Source organism: Nansenia antarctica (genome assembly GCF_963989245.1).
Source record: "Nansenia antarctica genome assembly, chromosome: 4".
Taxonomy (NCBI): domain Eukaryota; kingdom Metazoa; phylum Chordata; class Actinopteri; order Argentiniformes; family Microstomatidae; genus Nansenia; species Nansenia antarctica.
This window is the reverse complement of record NC_137689.1, coordinates 56,882,185-56,901,718: the sequence shown is the minus strand read 5'-3', so window position 1 is coordinate 56,901,718 and position 19,534 is coordinate 56,882,185. Positions and strand designations below refer to the sequence as shown.

The following is a 19,534-nucleotide window of genomic DNA, read 5'->3' as shown; positions in this document are numbered from 1 at the left end:
GTCCGGCCCGTGCCCGGGTCAGACCAGCACACCTGAGGGACTATGCCGTGGACTGGTGAACCCAAGGGTAGGGTTTAGGGCATAGCCTGTTCAGTGGGTGACTGGCAGTCTACCCAGTTCATTAAGTTTAAAAAAAAAAAAAAAGAAAAAATAAGTTTGATAATTATAATGTTGTGTTATTCATTGTGTTCTTCTGGTTCCTGTGGGGGGGGGTAAATGTTATGTATGTGGGACTGCACCTTTAAGAGACACCGGAAGTGTGTGGAGTTACCCCCCGGTTGACACGTGTTGTTGGTGTGCAAGATGGCGATGTGAGGAGATAATAAAGTGATGACTGTTACCCACGGTGCGGACAGTTATTAATCATAACAATTATAACTATGTCTAATTAATTAATTAGAGTGCTAAGTTTAGTATTAATCAGAGAGCAATTTAACTGAGGATACATGGAAATTAATGGATTCCTAAAGAAACAGACCAGTTGGGCTGCCTTAGGTTAGGATCACTACTTTATCTTAAGAATATGAAATGTCAGGATACTAGTAGAGAGTAGAGAGAATAAGTTCAGATTTTATTTCTGTCATCACATTCCCAGAGGATCAGAAATGTACATACGTACACTTAGTATTTGGTAGCATTGCCGTTAAATTGTAGCCTTCCACAAGCTTCCCACAATAAGTTGGTGGAATTTTGGCCCATTCCTCCTGACAGAACTGGTGTAACTGAGTCAGGTTTGTAGGCCTCCTTGCTCGCACACGCTTTTTCAGTTCTGCCCACACATCTTCTATAGGATTGAGGTCAGGGCTTTGTGATGGCCACTCCAATACCTATCTATCGATCTATCGATCTATCTACAGTACAGGCCAAAAGTTTGGACACACCTTCTCATTCAATGTGTTTCCTTTATTTTCATGACTATTTCAATAAATTTTGCCATTTAGCAGACGCTTTTATCCAAAGCGACTTACAATTACGAATTACAGGGACATTCCCCCTGGAGTAACTGAGGGCTAAGTGCCTTACCCAAGGGCACACTAGTAGTGGTGTGGCTTCAGGCGGGATTTGAACTCACAACCTTCCGATCACAAGTCCAACTCACTATCCACTAGATATACCTATTTACATTGTTGATTCTCACTGAAGGCATCAAAACTATGAATGAACACATGTGGAATGATGTACTTAACATAAAAGTGTGAAATAACTCTGAATATGTCTTATATTTTAGATTCCTCAAAGTAGCCACCCTTTGCTTTTTTGTTGTTAATAAAATATTTTTGTTGTTGTTGTTAATAATATATATATATATATATATATATATATATATATATATATATAAAATAACATATGATTATTAACACATATTATATTAAATATTATTATTATATATTTTATTAACAACAAAAAAGCAAAGGGTGGCTACTTTGAGGAATCTAAAATATAAGACATATTTAGAGTTATTTCACACTTTATTGTTAAATACATAATTCCTATGTGTTCATTCATAGTTTTGATGCCTTCAGTGAGAATCTACAAATAGTACAAATAGTTTTACCAAATAGTCATGAAAATAAAGGAAACACATTGAATGAGAAGGTGTGTCCAAACTTTTGGCCTGTACTGTATATATCTATCTATATATCTATCTACCCATCTAAATGAGTTATGCATAAGCCTTTATAGTCTGGGCACTAGGTGGGGCTACGTGCCTGCAGGCTTCCTCAGCTTGTCCAGGTGTGAGTGAAGAGGGTTTCTGAGGGTTTCAGTGAATAGGTATACAGAATGCGTGTCCCATTGTCAGGGTCTCTCTTATCTCCTTCAGAGAACCTGTGTTACATTTGTAACCTCTAGGTTTGCTGATTAGGGCAAAAGCTAGAGATGGAAACCAACAGATGACAGATAACACACAGATGAAACATGTTCAGGCCCTGTATCTTTGAAATGGGGGTTTTCCTTGATAGTCCATGAGACAGACCAGATATCGGTACCATCAGAGTGGGCAAAACCTTACCTATACTAAATTGTTTGTAGGGTCAATATAAGTAACTTAATATATGATAGCCTTTCCACAGGAACAACCTTTCATATTTATTTAATATTTTTGTTATTTCCCCCTATTAGCGCCTGTAGGAGATTCAGTTCACAGGGGACAACTGAGCCAGCTGAAGGAGATCTCCTATAGCGCTCCTTAGTGCAGCCTGGTTGTAGTAGTCTGAAAGTTGTTCCCCCCAATATAAATAATTTCTAATTAAATGATGTAATACCGTATGTATTGATACAGTTATCAGAGCTTTCCATAAGTGCCGGCTGCTGGCCAAACAGCCGACTACTCATTTATGTCCAGTCGGCTACTTTCAGTGTTTCCCATCAATTACCTATTGTTCCGCCACAGTTTCATACCGAACCAGAAATACTTTTACTTTCTCATAATAGCATATAAGATCTCTAACATTGTGATTTACACTGTTCTATTTCATGGAGCTCCGCCCCATAGGGGAGCTATGCTCCTATTGGTTTACCCAACTACCTTAAAGAATTGCTCCATAGTCCTAACATCATAAGGTGCAATCTATACAACTTCATTTTCGGTCTTAAGTGCACTTGTTTGTAAACTAGGGAGGTGGATCTTGGAGCTGCAGAACCTTCAGTTGCCACTGGGGAAATATAGTATCACTATTAACATTTGCACAACAGTTACTGCATTTCTCAAAACAATTAGTACAAACTGCAAAACCTAGTTGATAACCTGCAAAAGCGTGTCACTTGCTCAAAATGGATAGTTCATTCCTCAAAAGCAAGTATTCATGTCAATGAAAGTGTCAGTGTCATCAAAATGAAAAGTCCTGACACCATTGTTTATGAACAAGATAGTCAAATGGCTTTGTCATGTTTTCATTATGACAGTTCACTCTGTAAGTGTTTTCCAATGCAAAAAAGTCAGATCTTAGTGACACTACCTGAAAATGCTCAAGACAGTACTATACACTATTTGCACAGCCATTTGAAATCTACAGTGGGTTACACATTACTGTATTTAGTGAGGTAAATGAGTACAAGACACTGAATAGTTATGTTTCACATTTTTACTGCATATGCTCTTTGCAATTCTAATTTGTTCACAGCATTGTGCAAAAGAAAAATACAAACTTATTTACAACAAACATAAGAAACTCCCTTTGGGTAGAGCTGTGCACAACTGTAAGCAATATTGCAGTACATATTGGAACTGAATTGGAACATACAACATACACAGTACTGTAAATCATTCATTCACATCCAGAAGTTCCTGTCTGTCTGGCCACATATTTTCATCGACATCACAGCGAATATCATCCCTGGCAATGCAGCGAGGAAGGTATCTCCTTGAGTGGCGAATCCACCCTCTGCAGGACTGTGCTGTGATGTCATCACATGCTGCATCAATGGCTGCTATCAAGGCCATTTGGGTATGTGGATGCCGGTCATACCTTCCACCTCCAGGCAGAGAAAAACTCCTCTATTGGATTCAGGAATGGGGAGTAGGGAGGGAGATATTCCACCAGCATCCTTTCATGTGCTGCAAACCACTGTCTGACCAGATCTGAGTGGTGAAAACGCACATTATCCCATACAACAACATACTTGTTCAGATGGTCTCCATTTAGACCCCTCTCATTCTCAGGGATTATGTCCCTGTAAAGAATGTCTAAAAAAGTCAGCAGATGTTGTGTGTTGTATGGACCAAGACAGGGTATATGTGAAGACGCCGTTTTCTGAGATGGCTGCACACATTGTAATATTCCCTCCTCGTTGGCCTGGGACATCAATGGTTGCTCTCTGTCCAATGTGATTTCTTCCACGCCTTCTACCTTTTGCCAGATTGAAACCTGCCTCATCAACGTATATGAATGTGTGCAGCGGTTCCCTGGCCTCCAGCTCCAGTAGATGCTTTATCCCAGAATAGAGAGAGAGAAAAAAATAAAATAAAAAATATAAAAACTTTTCCTGTGTAACATAATGCATTTTGGACAACATATTGTACAGTATGAACTGTCATGTAAGTGTACTGCATGGCACTACACAAAGTAACCAGTTTACAGCACTGGACATTAGAGTATGCATAGAACACATACATTTTTTACCTGTACATACTGGTGACGGATCTCCTTCACTCTGTCGCTGTTCCGTTCAAATGGCACATTGTACAATTGTTTCATGCGCATTTCATTTCTACTGAGCACTCTGTCAATTGTAGCGATTGAAACAGATTCAATATTCCCAAGGATATTGTCATCCTCTATAACAGCGCTTTGTATCTCTCTCAACCTTATGGCATTGTTTGCAATCACCATTGCACAAATGGCTTCCACTTGTTGTGGAGTAAAAAGGGGCCCTTTTCCACCTCTGCGAGGTTGTCTTGCCTTGTCTTGTCTATGTGGTGCAGAGTAAAATTACAGTAATGTACAGTAAACATGAGATATACTGCTTTAACCCATATTACTGTAGTGTACAATAACAGTGCTTCCCACTTGTAAAATGCTGCAGTACAGTACCAAACTGTAAATATGGCAAATATTTACTGTAACACTACTTTACACTACAATACAGTAAATCTGTAAGTCTAAATGTAAAAAGTGACGACAAGTTCTTGTCCTACTGTAAGCTTCATGTATGACACAATGACAGTAGTGCAGTGCAGATAGTTTAGTGCTGAATTACTGTCCAATATACACACCTGTTCTCCCGACGAAATGTTTGAATAATTGAATTCACAGTGGTTCTCCCAACATTTGGCTGCACCCTTCGACCAGCCTCAGCCATTGTGAGGCCGTGATTGACAACATGGTCCACAATTGTAGCCCTAATTTACGTAAGACCTTTCTTAGTTCAGAAAAAGTCCAATATAATGATGTTGTTGTTCTGCGCTGTCTCTGGAAGCACTTCTCTGTTTCTATCTTGTGCATTACTGATTACTGTCAGTTCCCCCTCTGATGTTTCACTTGACCTGTTGCTCAGTGTTTGTGGAGAAGTGCTCTGGGTTTGTGAAGGGGTCTATTCCCGTAGGGTTTTTAATAATATTATCGTTAATATTATTATTATTATGTTTATTGTGATCGTTATGATTATTATGATTATTATTATTCCTAAAATAATAATAATAATAATAATAATAATAATAGATTAACTTACTTAAAAGCACTCAGACTCAAGGACACTTGACACTTTTTTCCCTCCAAGTCACATGTATGAATATTTGTTGCCTGTTAATAAAATAAATATCAAGATAAAACAACTGCTGTAATTGATTTGATCATAGCACCACTATGTTTATTATTTTGTAGAAATACAATCAGAGACTTCATATTGGCCATGATGTGATAAACAATTTAATTTCAATTAAATCACATGAATGACATCACTGCATCTGTAAGACAGTGCCAACAGTCAATCGGGTAAGCCTCTCAGAAATTAACAATAGTCCAAGATTGCACAAATCAAAATGTATTACTTGATGACTAACGAACCTCCCCCTGTCATTTAAGCACTTGGAAAGCCATTTGTATTGTTCTTCTGTTTTGCTTGATAGGTTGTTATTTAGACTGCTTGTCGTTTTTTTTTGTTTGATTGATTGTACCTAGTTAGACTGCTTCTGATGGACTCTGTCCCCCTTATTTTGTGCCTTTTGAGCTCAGAGCAGAGAAATCGATTAGAGCTTTATTGTGTTAGAGAGAACTGCTCAAACATAACATTAACAACCATGCCAGTCTTGCTGCTCCAATGCACAGCAATACATAATTACCACATGTCAATAAGAAGCCAGGGGGGTATTCCCTCAACGTCGCTAAAGGAAAATCCAGGCGTGAGGACTACATTAATGAGTACTCTGACCTCTTGTGGGGCACTTGCAACATTGCAGCAGACAAGTAACAGTTTAATTCACTTCTCAGTATGGCCCTTACACAAACAGATTTAGAGGGATACAACTTAGTACAACTAAGCAACAACTCAGTAAATTAGACACCAGATCTGGGGGGTATTCCATGTACGTTGATAGCTACATCAGCGATTAGTTGAAAAAACCTGGATCAGGTTAATCTTGACTGTGTTGTAACTCTGTTCAGGCTTGGAAATGCTCGCTTTGTGCTATCTATCACACTATCAAACTATCAAACTATCTATTAAATAATAGACGCGCATCTAACTTAATCTATTTTTTACAAATATTTTATTTATGCATTTTCAGTTTACAGGGATAGACAAGATACATCACAAAGACAATAAACCCGCCCACCTCCCCCTTCCCTCCACCCCTAAGCAAATTAAACAAGCACGAGGACAATAACATTTAAAAAAAATAAAAATAAACAAACAAACAATAACAGCATAACTAACTGCTCTTCAGATGTAAAATGTGGGGGAAAAAGTAAAACTAATAATATTTATATATATAAATACATATACAGTATATCAACATCATATACATATCAACATCATATACAGTATATCAACATCAGCATCAACAAATCTAGAGACAAGCCTCCTTGACTGAATCTAACTTAATCTTGACAGTTAACCTGGTAGGTACCAGATTAGTATTAGTAGGTACCAGACCATATTCATGGTCTAACATGTAAAACATGTTCTTTTTTCATCTCCAGCGTGATTATTATACTTTGCAAGGACATGCAAGTTACTTTATACATTGGTTGATGTTGATGGTATTAACATAAAACTTCACAGTAAGCATAGGAGTGAGTTCCTGCATCAAACATCAGATTCCCCGGCATTGTCTTGTCTGGAACACACCAAATAGTTCAGCTTCAATGTGGATTGATTAGAAAGAAGAAAGCTGGTATAGATGCAAGGAGCAAAGTGACAGTGGACACAGGCAAGCCTCCCCTTAGCCATGGCAGTAAACAGCCTGAGAAAGGCATGCATGGAAAGAAGATACACGATGAGTGAGGGTTCGCGGTCGTCACAAGCCCCTGGCCAAGAGAGAGGCAGGGGGCGAGTAGAGCCATTGTGACATCTCCAAACATGTCAGCACAGCATGGTTGACAACACAGCCCTGCCCTCTGCACCAAGATCACAAGATCAACAAGGACAAAGCTGTTTTCCCTCAACGCCCTACACCAACCTGTCGTCCCATACGGAGAGAAACTACTGGTGGACAGGGGGGAACTGTTCACAGGTGTCCTCTACTGAGAATCCTATCATATTTCCACATTTGATACTCATCCTTTGGACTTTCAACCTGCCCTTGACAATGGTTGCTCCAGTGTTCTCCAGACTTGGGTACATCTTCACTCTGAGCCTCCTGCCCCTGCTGTTGCCTGGTTTGAGCCAGAATAGTTCCATCATGTCCCCTGAGGAACGCCCTGGTCCTGGGGTGAGGGGTTTGGTTGACAACTCTCTTTCGGAGCAGGATGATGACCTGGATGTGCAGGACTTCCTGGGGCAGCTTCTGTCCACGTTAAACCTCACAGAGCTGGGGCCACGGCCAAGGCCCCGCGCTGCCCGTAAGGAGCCACCAGAGTACATGCTGGGACTGTACAAGCGCTTTGCCAACGATCGTACTGCAATGCCCTCTGCCAATATCGTGCGCAGTTTCAAGAATGAAGGTACAATACATACAAACTTCCGGTTGTCTAAAGCAACATTTTTGTTAACCTGTAGAATTAACTTAATTTGAGTGCTTGCTTATTTACCATTCTAAAGCCAGTCAAACGAGTGAATGTCTGATATTAGAACTATAACCTAATATTATACAATCTAAGCTACATTAGAAGTAAACTAATTGCAATTAAAAATACTTTGAGCTCTGCTTGTATTACCTTTGAAGTGCACAACATAATAGTCAAATATGACGTTTTAAAGGAAAGACTATCATTAGAATTAGAAGTACATTCAATTGACATTACCAATGTATTCTTTACTACTGAGCCCAGTGAAACGTGCTGTATAAATGTTAAACATGGGCATCATCGGGCCATCATTATTTTGTTGTTGACGAAGATAATAAAACTGGAATATAGTAGATAATAGAGTAGAGTTGTATGCCGCAACATAGACTAAATACCGGTATCCCTTCTTTCTTGAAAGGTTTATCAAAATATTTTTCAAACGTCCTTATAAAGAGACATTAAGTGCATTTAATTGACATTACCAGTGTTTTTGCCTTTTAATAGGAAATGGCTCAACAGCGTTTTCCTCCTGTAGTCAAATGATATCACAATGAACAACCTGCAATTACAGTTTTTATTGACACGATCTATGCATATTTTCATCTACATTATTATTAAGAGATCTGCTTATTTTTTAAATCTGAATCTAAACCCAATTCAGACCCCACTATTGATATTTTAATTCCAGATTGCTCCCCCTACAGTATCACAGCCAGGGGTGTGAGGACACATCCCCTGCTGTTCAACATGTGCATCCCCCACCACAAGCACATTATCACAGCCGAGCTCCGCCTATACACCCTGGTCCAGCGTGACCGTAGACGCTACGCTGGACTCGACCGCAAGGTGACTGTCTACAAGATACACAAGGGGGGGCCTTGGAGGGGAGAGGAGGGGACAGAGGGGAGAGGGGATGACGAGGAAGTGGTAGAGATGGAGAAGCTGGCGAAGCGGCATGTCTTTGGTGAAGATGATGGCTGGGTGGCATTCGACCTGACCCATGCCGCCAATCTCTGGAGGAAGACAGAGTGCACCACTCACAGACTGGAGGTCCACATTGCAAGTTGGGGGTCCAAGGGTGGGATGAGTCCCCTGGAAGCTGCAGAGGAGGATGGAAGGATGGTTAATGTGGACATAGACAGGAGCTTGGAGGGGAAACACAATCCAGTTATGATTGTATTCTCAGATGATCAGAGCAAAGACCATCGTGGGGACAATCAGGAGCTCCACCAGATGATTGAACATGAGAATGACCTTCCGTCAGATGAGGATGGGCATGGTGCCAATGCTGAGGACGATCTGGACGAAGAGTCTCTCAGGCATCTGCGCTCCAACTTCATCTATGACACACCATTGCGAATCCGCCGCAATGCCAAGAACAGCCCCTGTAAGAGGACTCCGCTCTATGTGGAATTTAAGGACATTGGCTGGGATTCATGGGTCATACAGCCCCTGGGTTACGAGGCTTATGAGTGCAATGGAGTGTGCACCACACCTATGACTGCTGAGGTCTCGCCTACCAAACATGCCATTGTCCAGACGCTGCTGAGCCATAAGAGTCCACAGGTGTCACGAGCCTGCTGTGTTCCCACCAAGCTGGAGCCCATCTCACTCCTTTATGAGGACGGAGGAGTGGTCACCTACAAGCACAAATATGAGGGCATGGTGGTGGCAGAGTGCGGCTGTAGATAGTCATAGAAGTGAAGGTACAGGTGAAAGGTAGAGACTGTGGATCTATATAGACTGAGTGATCTTAAAATCAACATAAATGTAAGCCAAGAAGAAAACAACAAAAGTGCCCTTTGGAAATTGACACATGAATTGCCATAATCATCAAGGATACTTGCTTTGTCAGTTAACATAGTAAAAACATACTAGATGTACTCTGTCAGATTTAAGACATAAAATATGTCTATATTTATCTTATGTACACGCAGCTTCTTATGGAGGGTAACAGGAAGATCACAGAGCAAGAGTGGCCTGTAGACTATGTGCATTTTATGATGTAAATTTGCTATGTACATTTCCTATTGTATGGGGATCATTAATGCTATTTAATGTAGAATAGAATGCCTTTCATTTAGTAAAATGAAAGAAAAACTAAAAGATGTGATATGTGAATAACATACTGTTTTATGTAGTTTATGTATGTTTGTCATCTTATTTTACTTTTATCAAATGAGAATTTGCTGCAGTGTACTATTGCACAAAACCTTCTTGGTCCGAATGAAAGCTAAAATGTATCAGCCAACTCTTTCATCATCTGCAAAGGCAGCAAGGCGGAAGTGTCCAGGAAACCAGAATAAATGGTGTGTCCATTTATGTGATATTGATTTCAAATGTGGGTGCCTCCATAAGGCAGATGTGCTGTATAAATGAAACATTGTCTCAGTGGCCCTAGGACAAGTCTGGAAAAACAGAAAATGCCATTGCCTTGCTCTGTGAGTGGCTTTGTGCAAACATTATAAACCAGGCAACAATTAAAACGGAGATGGATAAAACATGAAGCAGACATTTTCATTAAGCAGGCTTATCAAACGTCTGCCAATACCTTGAGCACTTGCTGTTTGGCTAAAAATAAACCCACGGCAATTGTCATGTTGAAAAGTTGCAACGGCCACTTTTATAAAACGGGATTAGAGTAGATATAATACAGCATATAGAGTTACTAGCAGCAACACAGACAACATACAGATAATCTTCATGAAAAGTTTATCAAACATATTTTCCAAACCTCCTTATCAAGAGGCAATTTATCTTGTATTTGCCCCCTCCCCACTAACTCTAACATATATTAAATTCTCAAATCCATCCTGCCCACTGACCTCCCACCAACACACCCCTGATACACCCCCCACCCCCACCATCGCACGTCCTTCTAGCGCCACATGCCTGGCGAGCCGCTCTCTCTCCCCCCTCCATGCCAAGGTGATAACAAGGTGTCAGGGGCTCGAAACTTGTAGACCATCACTCAGGATGAGACGCCAGTCCAAGTGGGCAGCAGTTGGGAGAGGGTGCTGTCAGATTCCTGGTCTCCAACACCAACAGACTCTATGGACAAACCACCCCCAACACAGGCCTTCTTTACAGGCCATTCTCCATCTACTGCTGCCCAGAATCCCTCCCACTTCCCTTTTCTGACAGGGGCACTCTGAGACCCTTATCATGGCTTTGCCTACAGGACAAATGGAAAAACATGTCACGTCATCACCCAGATTCTGCTGTCAACAGTCTGAAGGAGTGACAACTTATATGGAATAATGTGGTCATATCCAGTATATATTGATAACTTATGATGGTTATTTATTTTCTAAATGTGATGTGTATGTGAAAATCAAATAGAAATGAACATGTTCATTATGTGTAAATCATCTTAAGGAAAAATAAACGTTATTTGTTTGCAGCACACTGATATGTTTGCAGACAATACTGTTGCTCAATGCAATGTCACAGGACACAAGCAGAGTGGACAAACCCCCTTGTTTAGATTTCATGAGATTTATAAATAACAATAATCACCAATGGAAGATAATACAACTACCAAAGCCAACCATGCCCACGTGAAGGAGAAAATATAATAAATTTGTATCTGTATCTGAAGTCTTGACCTACATGTCTGACGCATACATACAATATAATGTAATGTCTATGGCCAAAAACTATACATGGGTCTAAACATAGGCTGCGTTCGTAAATTCGCTCTGTAAATATGATCTGCACTCATGGAATGCCTGTTGTCCAATCAAATTGCTTGGTGTCTTTATGACGTTGAACCGAGTGTGTGCTCCGGCGCTGTCAGAGCACATTTACGAACGCACCCATAGTAAGGTAAGTAACAGTAACTATTCCTGCACAGACTCACTGCGCATGCGCCGGTGTGATACGAGTGGCCGTGGTGAGGGCGTTGCAAGGAGGAGGGTAGTAAAATAAATGTACCCAGCAATTTAGGTATAGCGCTAGCCATCGTTGTTTACCAATGGTTTGCGACTATATTTACTTTACTACTTTAGTTGTGTTCAGACAGTGGTTACGATACAGTTGGGAAACGTGACCGATCGTTACATAGCGTCTCTAGTTTCAAGGACAGTCGAATATCGCTGGTTCAAAATCCGATGAAGAGAAATGCCAGTAGCTAGCTAGCTGTTGACTTGTTAGCTGTTTTGCTAATGGACTATCGACTTATGCTCGCTAGCTAAATCAGTTGTAGAAATCCAGGTAAGGGAAGGAAGTAAACATTTGATTTATAGTAGTTATAACATTTGGTTAGCTATGAATGCAATCTGACACATTTATTTATTTCTAAATGTATCATGTCAACCAACGTTAGCTATCTAGCTAGCCTGTACGCTAGCAATGAATAGACTGAGGCACAGCAGCATCTTTGATCTGTCTGTGTCTATGTGTCTGGGCACGCCAGCACTGTCAATTAATAATCATATTTATTGGTATCTATGACTGTTCATGTTTCTGCCAATTAATGCTATTTTTCGTTAATAGATTAGCATCTATTGCAACAATGATAGCATCAGTTATCCTCTCGGCCATGCAATATTTCTGACCTGTGCGATGGAGTGAAATAATGTATACAACAAGGCAACTTGTAACAGCAATGCCACAGCTCTAACTCTTCAATATGTTCTGTTTTGTTTCCATCATTACACTCTGGCCTGGACCACCCTCTTTCTGCTAGAGTGAAAGTACTTGGGCTATGCCATTCTCACCCTAGTGTCATCCTGACATATGGCTTGGAAAAAGCCCCTTTGTCTTTGAAATATCCATAGAAAGGAGTTAACTGGAAACCCTCTAAGAATTGAACCCAAAGGAACTGATAGAGCAGTGAGCAAGATGTCAATCACAAATACACCCACAAGTAACGACGCTTGTCTGAGCATCGTGCACAGCCTGATGTGCCACCGACAGGGGGGTGAGAGTGAAACCTTCGCTAAGCGAGCCATCGAGAGCCTTGTCAAGAAACTGAAGGAGAAGAAGGATGAGTTGGACTCTCTCATCACAGCCATCACCACCAACGGAGCTCACCCCAGCAAGTGTGTCACCATACAGCGCACCCTGGATGGACGCCTGCAGGTATAACAGCTGATATCGGAGATCTAAAGAGGTTCACTACCTGCTGTTACCATGACTCCTACTGTTATTTACCATTGTCCCCTGTGCTTTTAGGTGGCAGGGCGTAAAGGCTTCCCCCATGTGATTTATGCCAGGCTGTGGCGGTGGCCTGACCTGCACAAGAATGAACTGAAGCATGTGAAATACTGCCAGTTTGCCTTTGACCTCAAAGCTGACAATGTATGTGTCAACCCATACCACTATGAGAGGGTGGTGTCACCAGGAATTGGTGAGTGTGTTTTTTTCTCTTTCTCTCCTCTCTTCAATCTCACATTTTATTTAGCATTACGGTGTCTTCTCTTTTTAATATTGTTATTGTTAAATTTGAGGATTAAGATGTGCTTTCCTGCAATTTCACCCGTCACTCTCCAATTATCTTCACAGACCTGTCTGGGCTGACGCTCTCAAGCTCAGGTAGGGGAGGCGCCTGCCCTGTGCTTGTAATTTGTAGTTTGTCTATGTTTTACTTCACAATAAGTCAAGTACCCCCCACAGCCTTGACAGTCTGGCCTCCTCTGTCCCACCAGGCCCACTCATGGTCAAGGATGAGTATGACTTTGACAACCAGCAATCTCACTCCGGCGCTGACGGCCACCTTCAGACCATCCAGCACCCCCCCTCCAGGTCGGGTCCCCAGGAGCCCTTCGGCCCCCCCGGCCTGCTCCCCCCCTCAGATGGCGGCAGCTCAGCGTCCACCTCTGCCTTCGCCAGCCTCGCTGCTGGATCCTCAAGTGAGACAGTGCACTGTGTTGACGCTCCTCTGTCCTCTCTCGCATTCTATCGCTCTCCTTTTGATTTTAACATTTGTATCTGTAGTGAATACATTCCCCCATCTAGCTTCCCGTGAGGGTATATGATGAATTCCAATAGTGGCTCCCTAATTCTCCATGTCAAGGTCATGCTGAAAAGCTTTTATTTTATATTTTTTATTTTTTCCCCCAGAGGTGTCATTTCTGATTTACTTTAGTCTGTCTCAGTGTGTCTGCATCTTTGTGTTTTACGTATGTGTCTGGGTGTGTGTACTTGTTTGTTTTCCATATCCACCCCCTGGCCCCTCCATCTCTCTCCTTAGCCCAGGCCAGTAGCCTTCTGTCAGGAAGCCATAGCAGTGAAGGGCTGCGGCAGCTCGCCTCAGGGCCAGCACAGGGCTCACACCAGAACGGCTTCCCCTCGGCACAGAGCGCCACATACCATCACAGTAAGCACTTAACGCCCAGCCCTCTCCGCATCCCACCAGATAACATAGCTGTCATGCACCTGCATTCACCACTGAAGGCCACCGACTGTCATAGACAACCATTGTGAAGAGCGTCCTCTTCGATTACAGCCCTGCCGACCTTCTGTGTAACCGCTTTCATTGTTCTAAGACCCTGGACAGAATGGCCTTGTGTCATTCTCTCAAAGTGAAAGCTTTTCAGCATTAATCTGGAGTTATATCGAGCCTCATCTGCCTCCCCTCTCCCTCCATGAATGTTTATTGAATTCTGTCGTGCTGAGAGAGAGAGACTGAGAGAGAGAGAGAGAGACTGAGACTGAGAGAGAGAAAGACTGTTAGCCTCGTTGACATGGTTTGATGTACCAGTGCTTTATGTTTCAAGATGTCCCCTCCAACTGGACGAGAACCGGCAGCTTCCCCCCCTCAGTGCCTCATCACCAGAACGGGCATCTTCAGCACCACCAGGCCATGCCCCACGCAGGGCACTACTGTGAGTGTCACCCTCCTCCACATTACCTGTGCCAACCTATCCCCATTTCAGAGCCCAACAGGAAATCTGCAGAGCAACAACCTAAAATGCTATTTCACTTTTGAATCATGCAGAATTAAGGGGGCTGAAGTAATGTGTTTTGAAATAAAGTGATTTGTCAAGCTGGTGAGCTCATTATGAGGAAAAAAGGGCAAACTACATTATGCGTCTGAGGTGATGTGAAGGTGCACTAATAATTAGGAAATGCGGTATAAGGATGCCACATATTCCACATTCTTTTGTGCTCATTTGGGAGATTTATTTGGACTCATTTGGGCAGTTCAACACGTTCTATGACTGCTATGGACTTATCAAGACATTCTTCTTCCAGGGCCTGTGCATAATAATGAGATTGGATTCCAGCCCCCCTTATCCAATCACCCGGGTGAGTGTGCAAGTCTCCTCAGTCGGAGGGTAAATGTGTGTGTGTGTGTGTGTGTGTGTGTGTGTGTGTCCGTCCGTCCGTCCGTCCGTCCTTGTGACTTGTCCCCAACTGCTTGGTCAGTCCCTGAAACATTGTGGTGTAACTGCACGTGAAGTGATGCTGGCGGCGCGCTTGTTCTGTCCCCAGCGCCTGACTACTGGTGCTCCATCGCCTACTTTGAGATGGACGTGCAGGTGGGGGAGACGTTCAAGGTGCCCTCTACCTGCCCCGTGGTGACCGTGGACGGGTACGTGGACCCCTCAGGAGGGGACCGCTTCTGCCTGGGCCAGCTGAGCAACGTCCACCGGACCGAGGCCATCGAGAGAGCCAGGTACCCAACCACATGTGGAGACTTGTTAAGTGTAAGCAATGAGGCCTTCAATAAGCTGTTTAAAAAAAAAAAGAAGATATATATTAACTTTTTATCATGCTGTCTGTTTTGTGACCCCCCCCCCCCCCCCCGTTCACAAGGCTTCACATCGGCAAAGGAGTGCAGCTAGAGTGTAAAGGCGAAGGTGACGTGTGGGTGCGTTGCCTCAGCGACCATGCAGTGTTTGTGCAGAGTTATTACCTGGACCGCGAGGCTGGCCGTGCCCCTGGAGATGCAGTCCACAAGATCTACCCCAGCGCCTACATCAAGGTGAGACAGAGCGCCCTCTGCCTCCCTGCTAGGGAGTAGCGTCACCAAGGCTCGTTGGTCTATTATTATTTGCACTGCAGGTTTATATTTGTGTGTCTCAGTGGTTAATGGATCGCTCGCCCCTGCCTCATGACGTCTAGTCCATAACCTCTCATGTACACTATCCACTATACTATACAAATAAAACACTTGCTGTACTCTATGCTATGCTATACCTATTTCTAACATTTCCTATTCTCTGAACCTTATGTACCCTAGGATTGTCATATTGCACATAGTGTTATTGCACATTCATTTAAAGTGTCGCAGTTTGCAAGCTTGAAATGTACACATTTGTGCCTCAGCACTACACCTGATTTCAATCCAGCAGCTGCCATCAATCCGTCCAGACTGTCCAGGGCCCAGAACCTAGGTCTTTGCTGTGTTCAGGGCCTGAAAGGCCCTGGGGTAGAAGCTGAGCTTCAGTCTGTTTGTCCTTGCGAACATGGTCCTGAACCGCCTGTCCGAGGGCAGCCGAGCAAAGTGTTCGTACCCAGGGTGGGATGGGTCTCTGGAGATCTTGTTTAGCCCCTTAACGTTCTCTCTCTCTGCTGTGGAAGATGTAGGCCCTATCATTCCCATTTTCTCTCTCTCTCTCTCTCTCTCTCTCTGGGTGCTGTGTTAGGTGTTTGGCCTCTCGCTCTCAATTTCAATTTTCAATTTTAAAGAGCTTTATTGGCATGGGAAACATATGTTTACATTGCCAAAGCAAGTGTCAAGATAAAAACAAAAAACCCATCCTTTTACTGTCACAACAGCTAACAACTGCTGTGTTTGCATTGTTTTACTTCACCCAGCGGATATGGCAGTTTTTTGTCATTAGTCAAATCTTTTTGGGTGTTTGTAATCAGTGGGAAGTATGTGTCTCTGATGTCTTTGTACAGTTGGCAGGTGGTTAAAAAGTGCAGCTCTGTTTCCACCTCGTTTTGTGTGCAGTGGGTGCACAGCCTGTCTTTTCTTGTGAGCCAGGTCACCTCTCTCGATGGTGAGGCTGTGTTCACTGAGTCTGTACATAGTCAAGGATTTCCTTAGTTTTGGATCTGTCACAGTACTCAGGTATTCTGCCACGGTGTATTCTCTGTTTAGGGGAATTGAGTTTCTGTCTTTCTCTCACTCTCTCTGGGTGCTGTGTAAGGTGTTTGTCCTCTTTCTCACTCTCTCTCTCTCTCTGGGTGCTGTGTAAGGTGTTTGACCTCTCTGTCTCTCTGGGTGCTGTGTAAGGTGTTTGACCTCTCTCTCTCTCTGGGTGCTGTGTAAGGTGTTTGACCTCTCTCTCTCTCTGGGTGCTGTGTAAGGTGTTTGACCTCTCTCTCTCTCTCTGGGTGCTGTGTAAGGTGTTTGACCTCTCTCTCTCTCTCTGGGTGCTGTGTAAGGTGTTTAACCTCTCTCTCTCTCTCTGGGTGCTGTGTAAGGTGTTTGACCTCTCTCTCTCTCTCTGGGTGCTGTGTAAGGTGTTTGACCTCTCTCTCTCTCTCTGGGTGCTGTGTAAGGTGTTTGACCTCTCTCTCTCTCTCTGGGTGCTGTGTAAGGTGTTTGACCTCTCTCTCTCTCTCTGGGTGCTGTGTAAGGTGTTTGACCTCTCTCTCTCTCTGGGTGCTGTGTAAGGTGTTTGACCTCTCTCTCTCTCTGGGTGCTGTGTAAGGTGTTTGACCTCTCTCTCTCTCTCTCTCTCTCTCTGGGTGCTGTGTAAGGTGTTTGACCTCTCTCTCTCTCTCTCTGGGTGCTGTGTAAGGTGTTTGACCTCTCTCTCTCTCTCTCTCTGGGTGCTGTTTTAGGTGTTTGACCTCCGGCAGTGCAACAGGCAGATGCAGCAGCAGGCAGCCACAGCACAGGCGGCGGCCGCAGCTCAAGCTGCAGCAGTGGCAGGAAACATCCCAGGACCGGGGTCTGTAGGAGGCATCGCCCCTGCCATCAGTGAGTGTCTTCAGTGGTCTATTCAACCTGACTTGTCTCATCCCAAGGGCTTTCACTCTTGTCATCTGACACGGTTTTTCCATAAATTAGAATCTTTCTGCCATGCCGTAGATGACTCACCTTCTACCGCCTACGCCTGACCCCTTCCTACTCCCCGCTTCACAAAGACGTGAACAGTCTTTGTGAAGCGGAAGTCATCGACTCTTTTTCCCTCACACTCTTTGTCTGCTAACCTTGGTGAATAAATGCCACAGCAATGACAGAGTGTTCCTCAGTCATTGTAAACTCCTGGCAGAGATATCTAACCACTGTGTGTTTTTAACCCCCCCCATCCCCCTCCAGGTCTGTCTGCTGCAGCGGGTATAGGTGTGGATGACCTGCGCAGGCTGTGTATCTTGAGGATGAGCTTCGTGAAGGGCTGGGGTCCCGACTACCCCCGGCAGAGTATCAAAGAGACACCGTGCTGGATTGAGATCCACCTCCACAGAGCCCTGCAGCTGTTGGACGAGGTGCTGCACACCATGCCTATAGCTGACCCCCAACCGCTGGACTGAGCTAAGGGCATCACCCCCCCCAACCCCCTTCCCCAAATATGAGACTGTGTTCATAGCTGAGCTCCACACCTGCTGGACTGAAGGATGGAGTGCCCATAGCCCACATGAACTGTTGGGACTGCTGAGCGTAATGGGATGGTATAGAGGGAAACAATGGGACAGGATCTCGACTCAGCATTTTTTTTTTGTTCTCTCTGTTGTTTTCACCATATTTCACTTTCCCTCTCCCCTCACCGACCATCTCATCGATCGGAAAAGCTACGTCATTGCTGGGGTTTGTTCCTGTACATTCATAAGTACAGTGTGGCAGGCAAGGGGGACTCTTATTTCTTTGGGTCACACTCAGCTGTGGTCTTTTATTCTGGCCATGTCTTGAGTACTTGAAAAGTACATGAAATCTCTGTCCTCCCTGTTCACACCGAACTGCTCTGGCCCTATCTGGTCTTCCTGCGCCTGTGTCCACTCTCACTATCTCACTATTTCTCCTCTATCACTCTGTGGGTTACACTAGACTAGAGAAGCCATGCCATGTTCCCTGGTGGTTTTTGGTGTCATGCACCTTGAGGTTTCTGTGGGTTGGGGTCAAAGACTTGTGGTTTTATTCAGCACAGCAACACACTACAGAGAGAAGGAAGACCGAAGACTCCCACTAGGACTTTCAAAATTTTTCCATTCAGCATTTTGGATTTTTTTTTATTACATAATAGCTTATTTTTTAGCACTTTATTGATTTGCTTTTCTCAACGGTTGTCTTGTTTTATTTAGGGAATTCATAAAATGGCAGCATCATCAGCCATAGTCTTAGGTCTGCAATGTAGAGGTTTATTTCCTCTTACAGTTATATTTGATCCCACTCAGAAGGAAGAGGAGCATCTGGCCTCAGAGTGTTAGTTAGCAGGTGTTGTAGTTAGTGTGTGACCCAGACCAGACCGTAGGACGGTCCTCACTAAGATCAGAGTATTCTAATATGCCCCCTTTTCACTTCATGTCTTGAAGTGTGACTTGGATGAACCTCTTGTGATGTAGCCCATAGAAATATTGAAGGGAAGCAGGCAGCAGTTAATAAGATAAGTCATAGAGGAAGTTGAAGCCATATCAATACCAAATGGACCCTATGAAAGGTGCAAACAAGTCACCAGAGTGCAGTCATGTCAGTATTATGTGAAACTTGTACATGCTTGTTTTTATGAACAGTTATTACAGTAGCTGTATTTGGTCCACAAATAATGTCATTGAAAGATACCCGGCAATCAAAACTCATTACATCACGTGTCGGTCTGGACTAATTGTCAGTTTAAGTATATCTATTACAATATTTTATATTCCTTTTGCTACTTTTCCTATGATGAACCTCATCTGACATGTTGCTGTGTCAAAATGATTGGAAATAGCAATGTGATGAAACAATTCAAGGAAACAAGGTGCTTGTT

At 43.3% G+C, this 19,534-nt stretch overlaps 2 protein-coding genes across 2 annotated transcripts; both read left to right on the top strand.

Annotated features, from left to right (window-relative positions):
* Positions 1-7,246: 7,246 nt before the first annotated feature.
* Positions 7,247-9,356, top strand: LOC308154788 (bone morphogenetic protein 10-like; the record flags this gene model as incomplete). Its single annotated transcript, XM_080528008.1, has 2 exons — positions 7,247-7,601; positions 8,353-9,356. The coding sequence occupies 2 exons, from the start codon at positions 7,247-7,249 to the stop codon at positions 9,354-9,356; spliced, it is 1,359 nt and encodes a 452-aa protein (XP_080384134.1).
* A 2,302-nt stretch (positions 9,357-11,658) lies between these two features.
* On the top strand, positions 11,659-19,534 carry LOC308156557 (mothers against decapentaplegic homolog 4-like). Its single transcript, XM_080529925.1, has 12 exons — positions 11,659-11,879; positions 12,355-12,749; positions 12,843-13,017; positions 13,173-13,202; positions 13,316-13,519; positions 13,861-13,986; positions 14,387-14,494; positions 14,865-14,918; positions 15,105-15,288; positions 15,429-15,597; positions 17,412-17,550; positions 17,893-19,534. The coding sequence occupies exons 2-12, from the start codon at positions 12,510-12,512 to the stop codon at positions 18,102-18,104; spliced, it is 1,641 nt and encodes a 546-aa protein (XP_080386051.1). The 5' UTR covers positions 11,659-11,879; positions 12,355-12,509; the 3' UTR covers positions 18,105-19,534.

Bases quoted from the DNA above. Each gene is read 5' to 3' on its own strand.
- LOC308156557 (XM_080529925.1), top strand. From the start codon at position 12,510: ATGTCAATCACAAATACACCCACAAGTAACGACGCTTGTCTGAGCATC. The intron at 13,203-13,315 runs GTAGGGGAGGCG...CTGTCCCACCAG, and splicing joins GCTGACGCTCTCAAGCTCAG to GCCCACTCATGGTCAAGGAT. The intron at 17,551-17,892 runs GTGAGTGTCTTC...ATCCCCCTCCAG, and splicing joins AGGCATCGCCCCTGCCATCA to GTCTGTCTGCTGCAGCGGGT.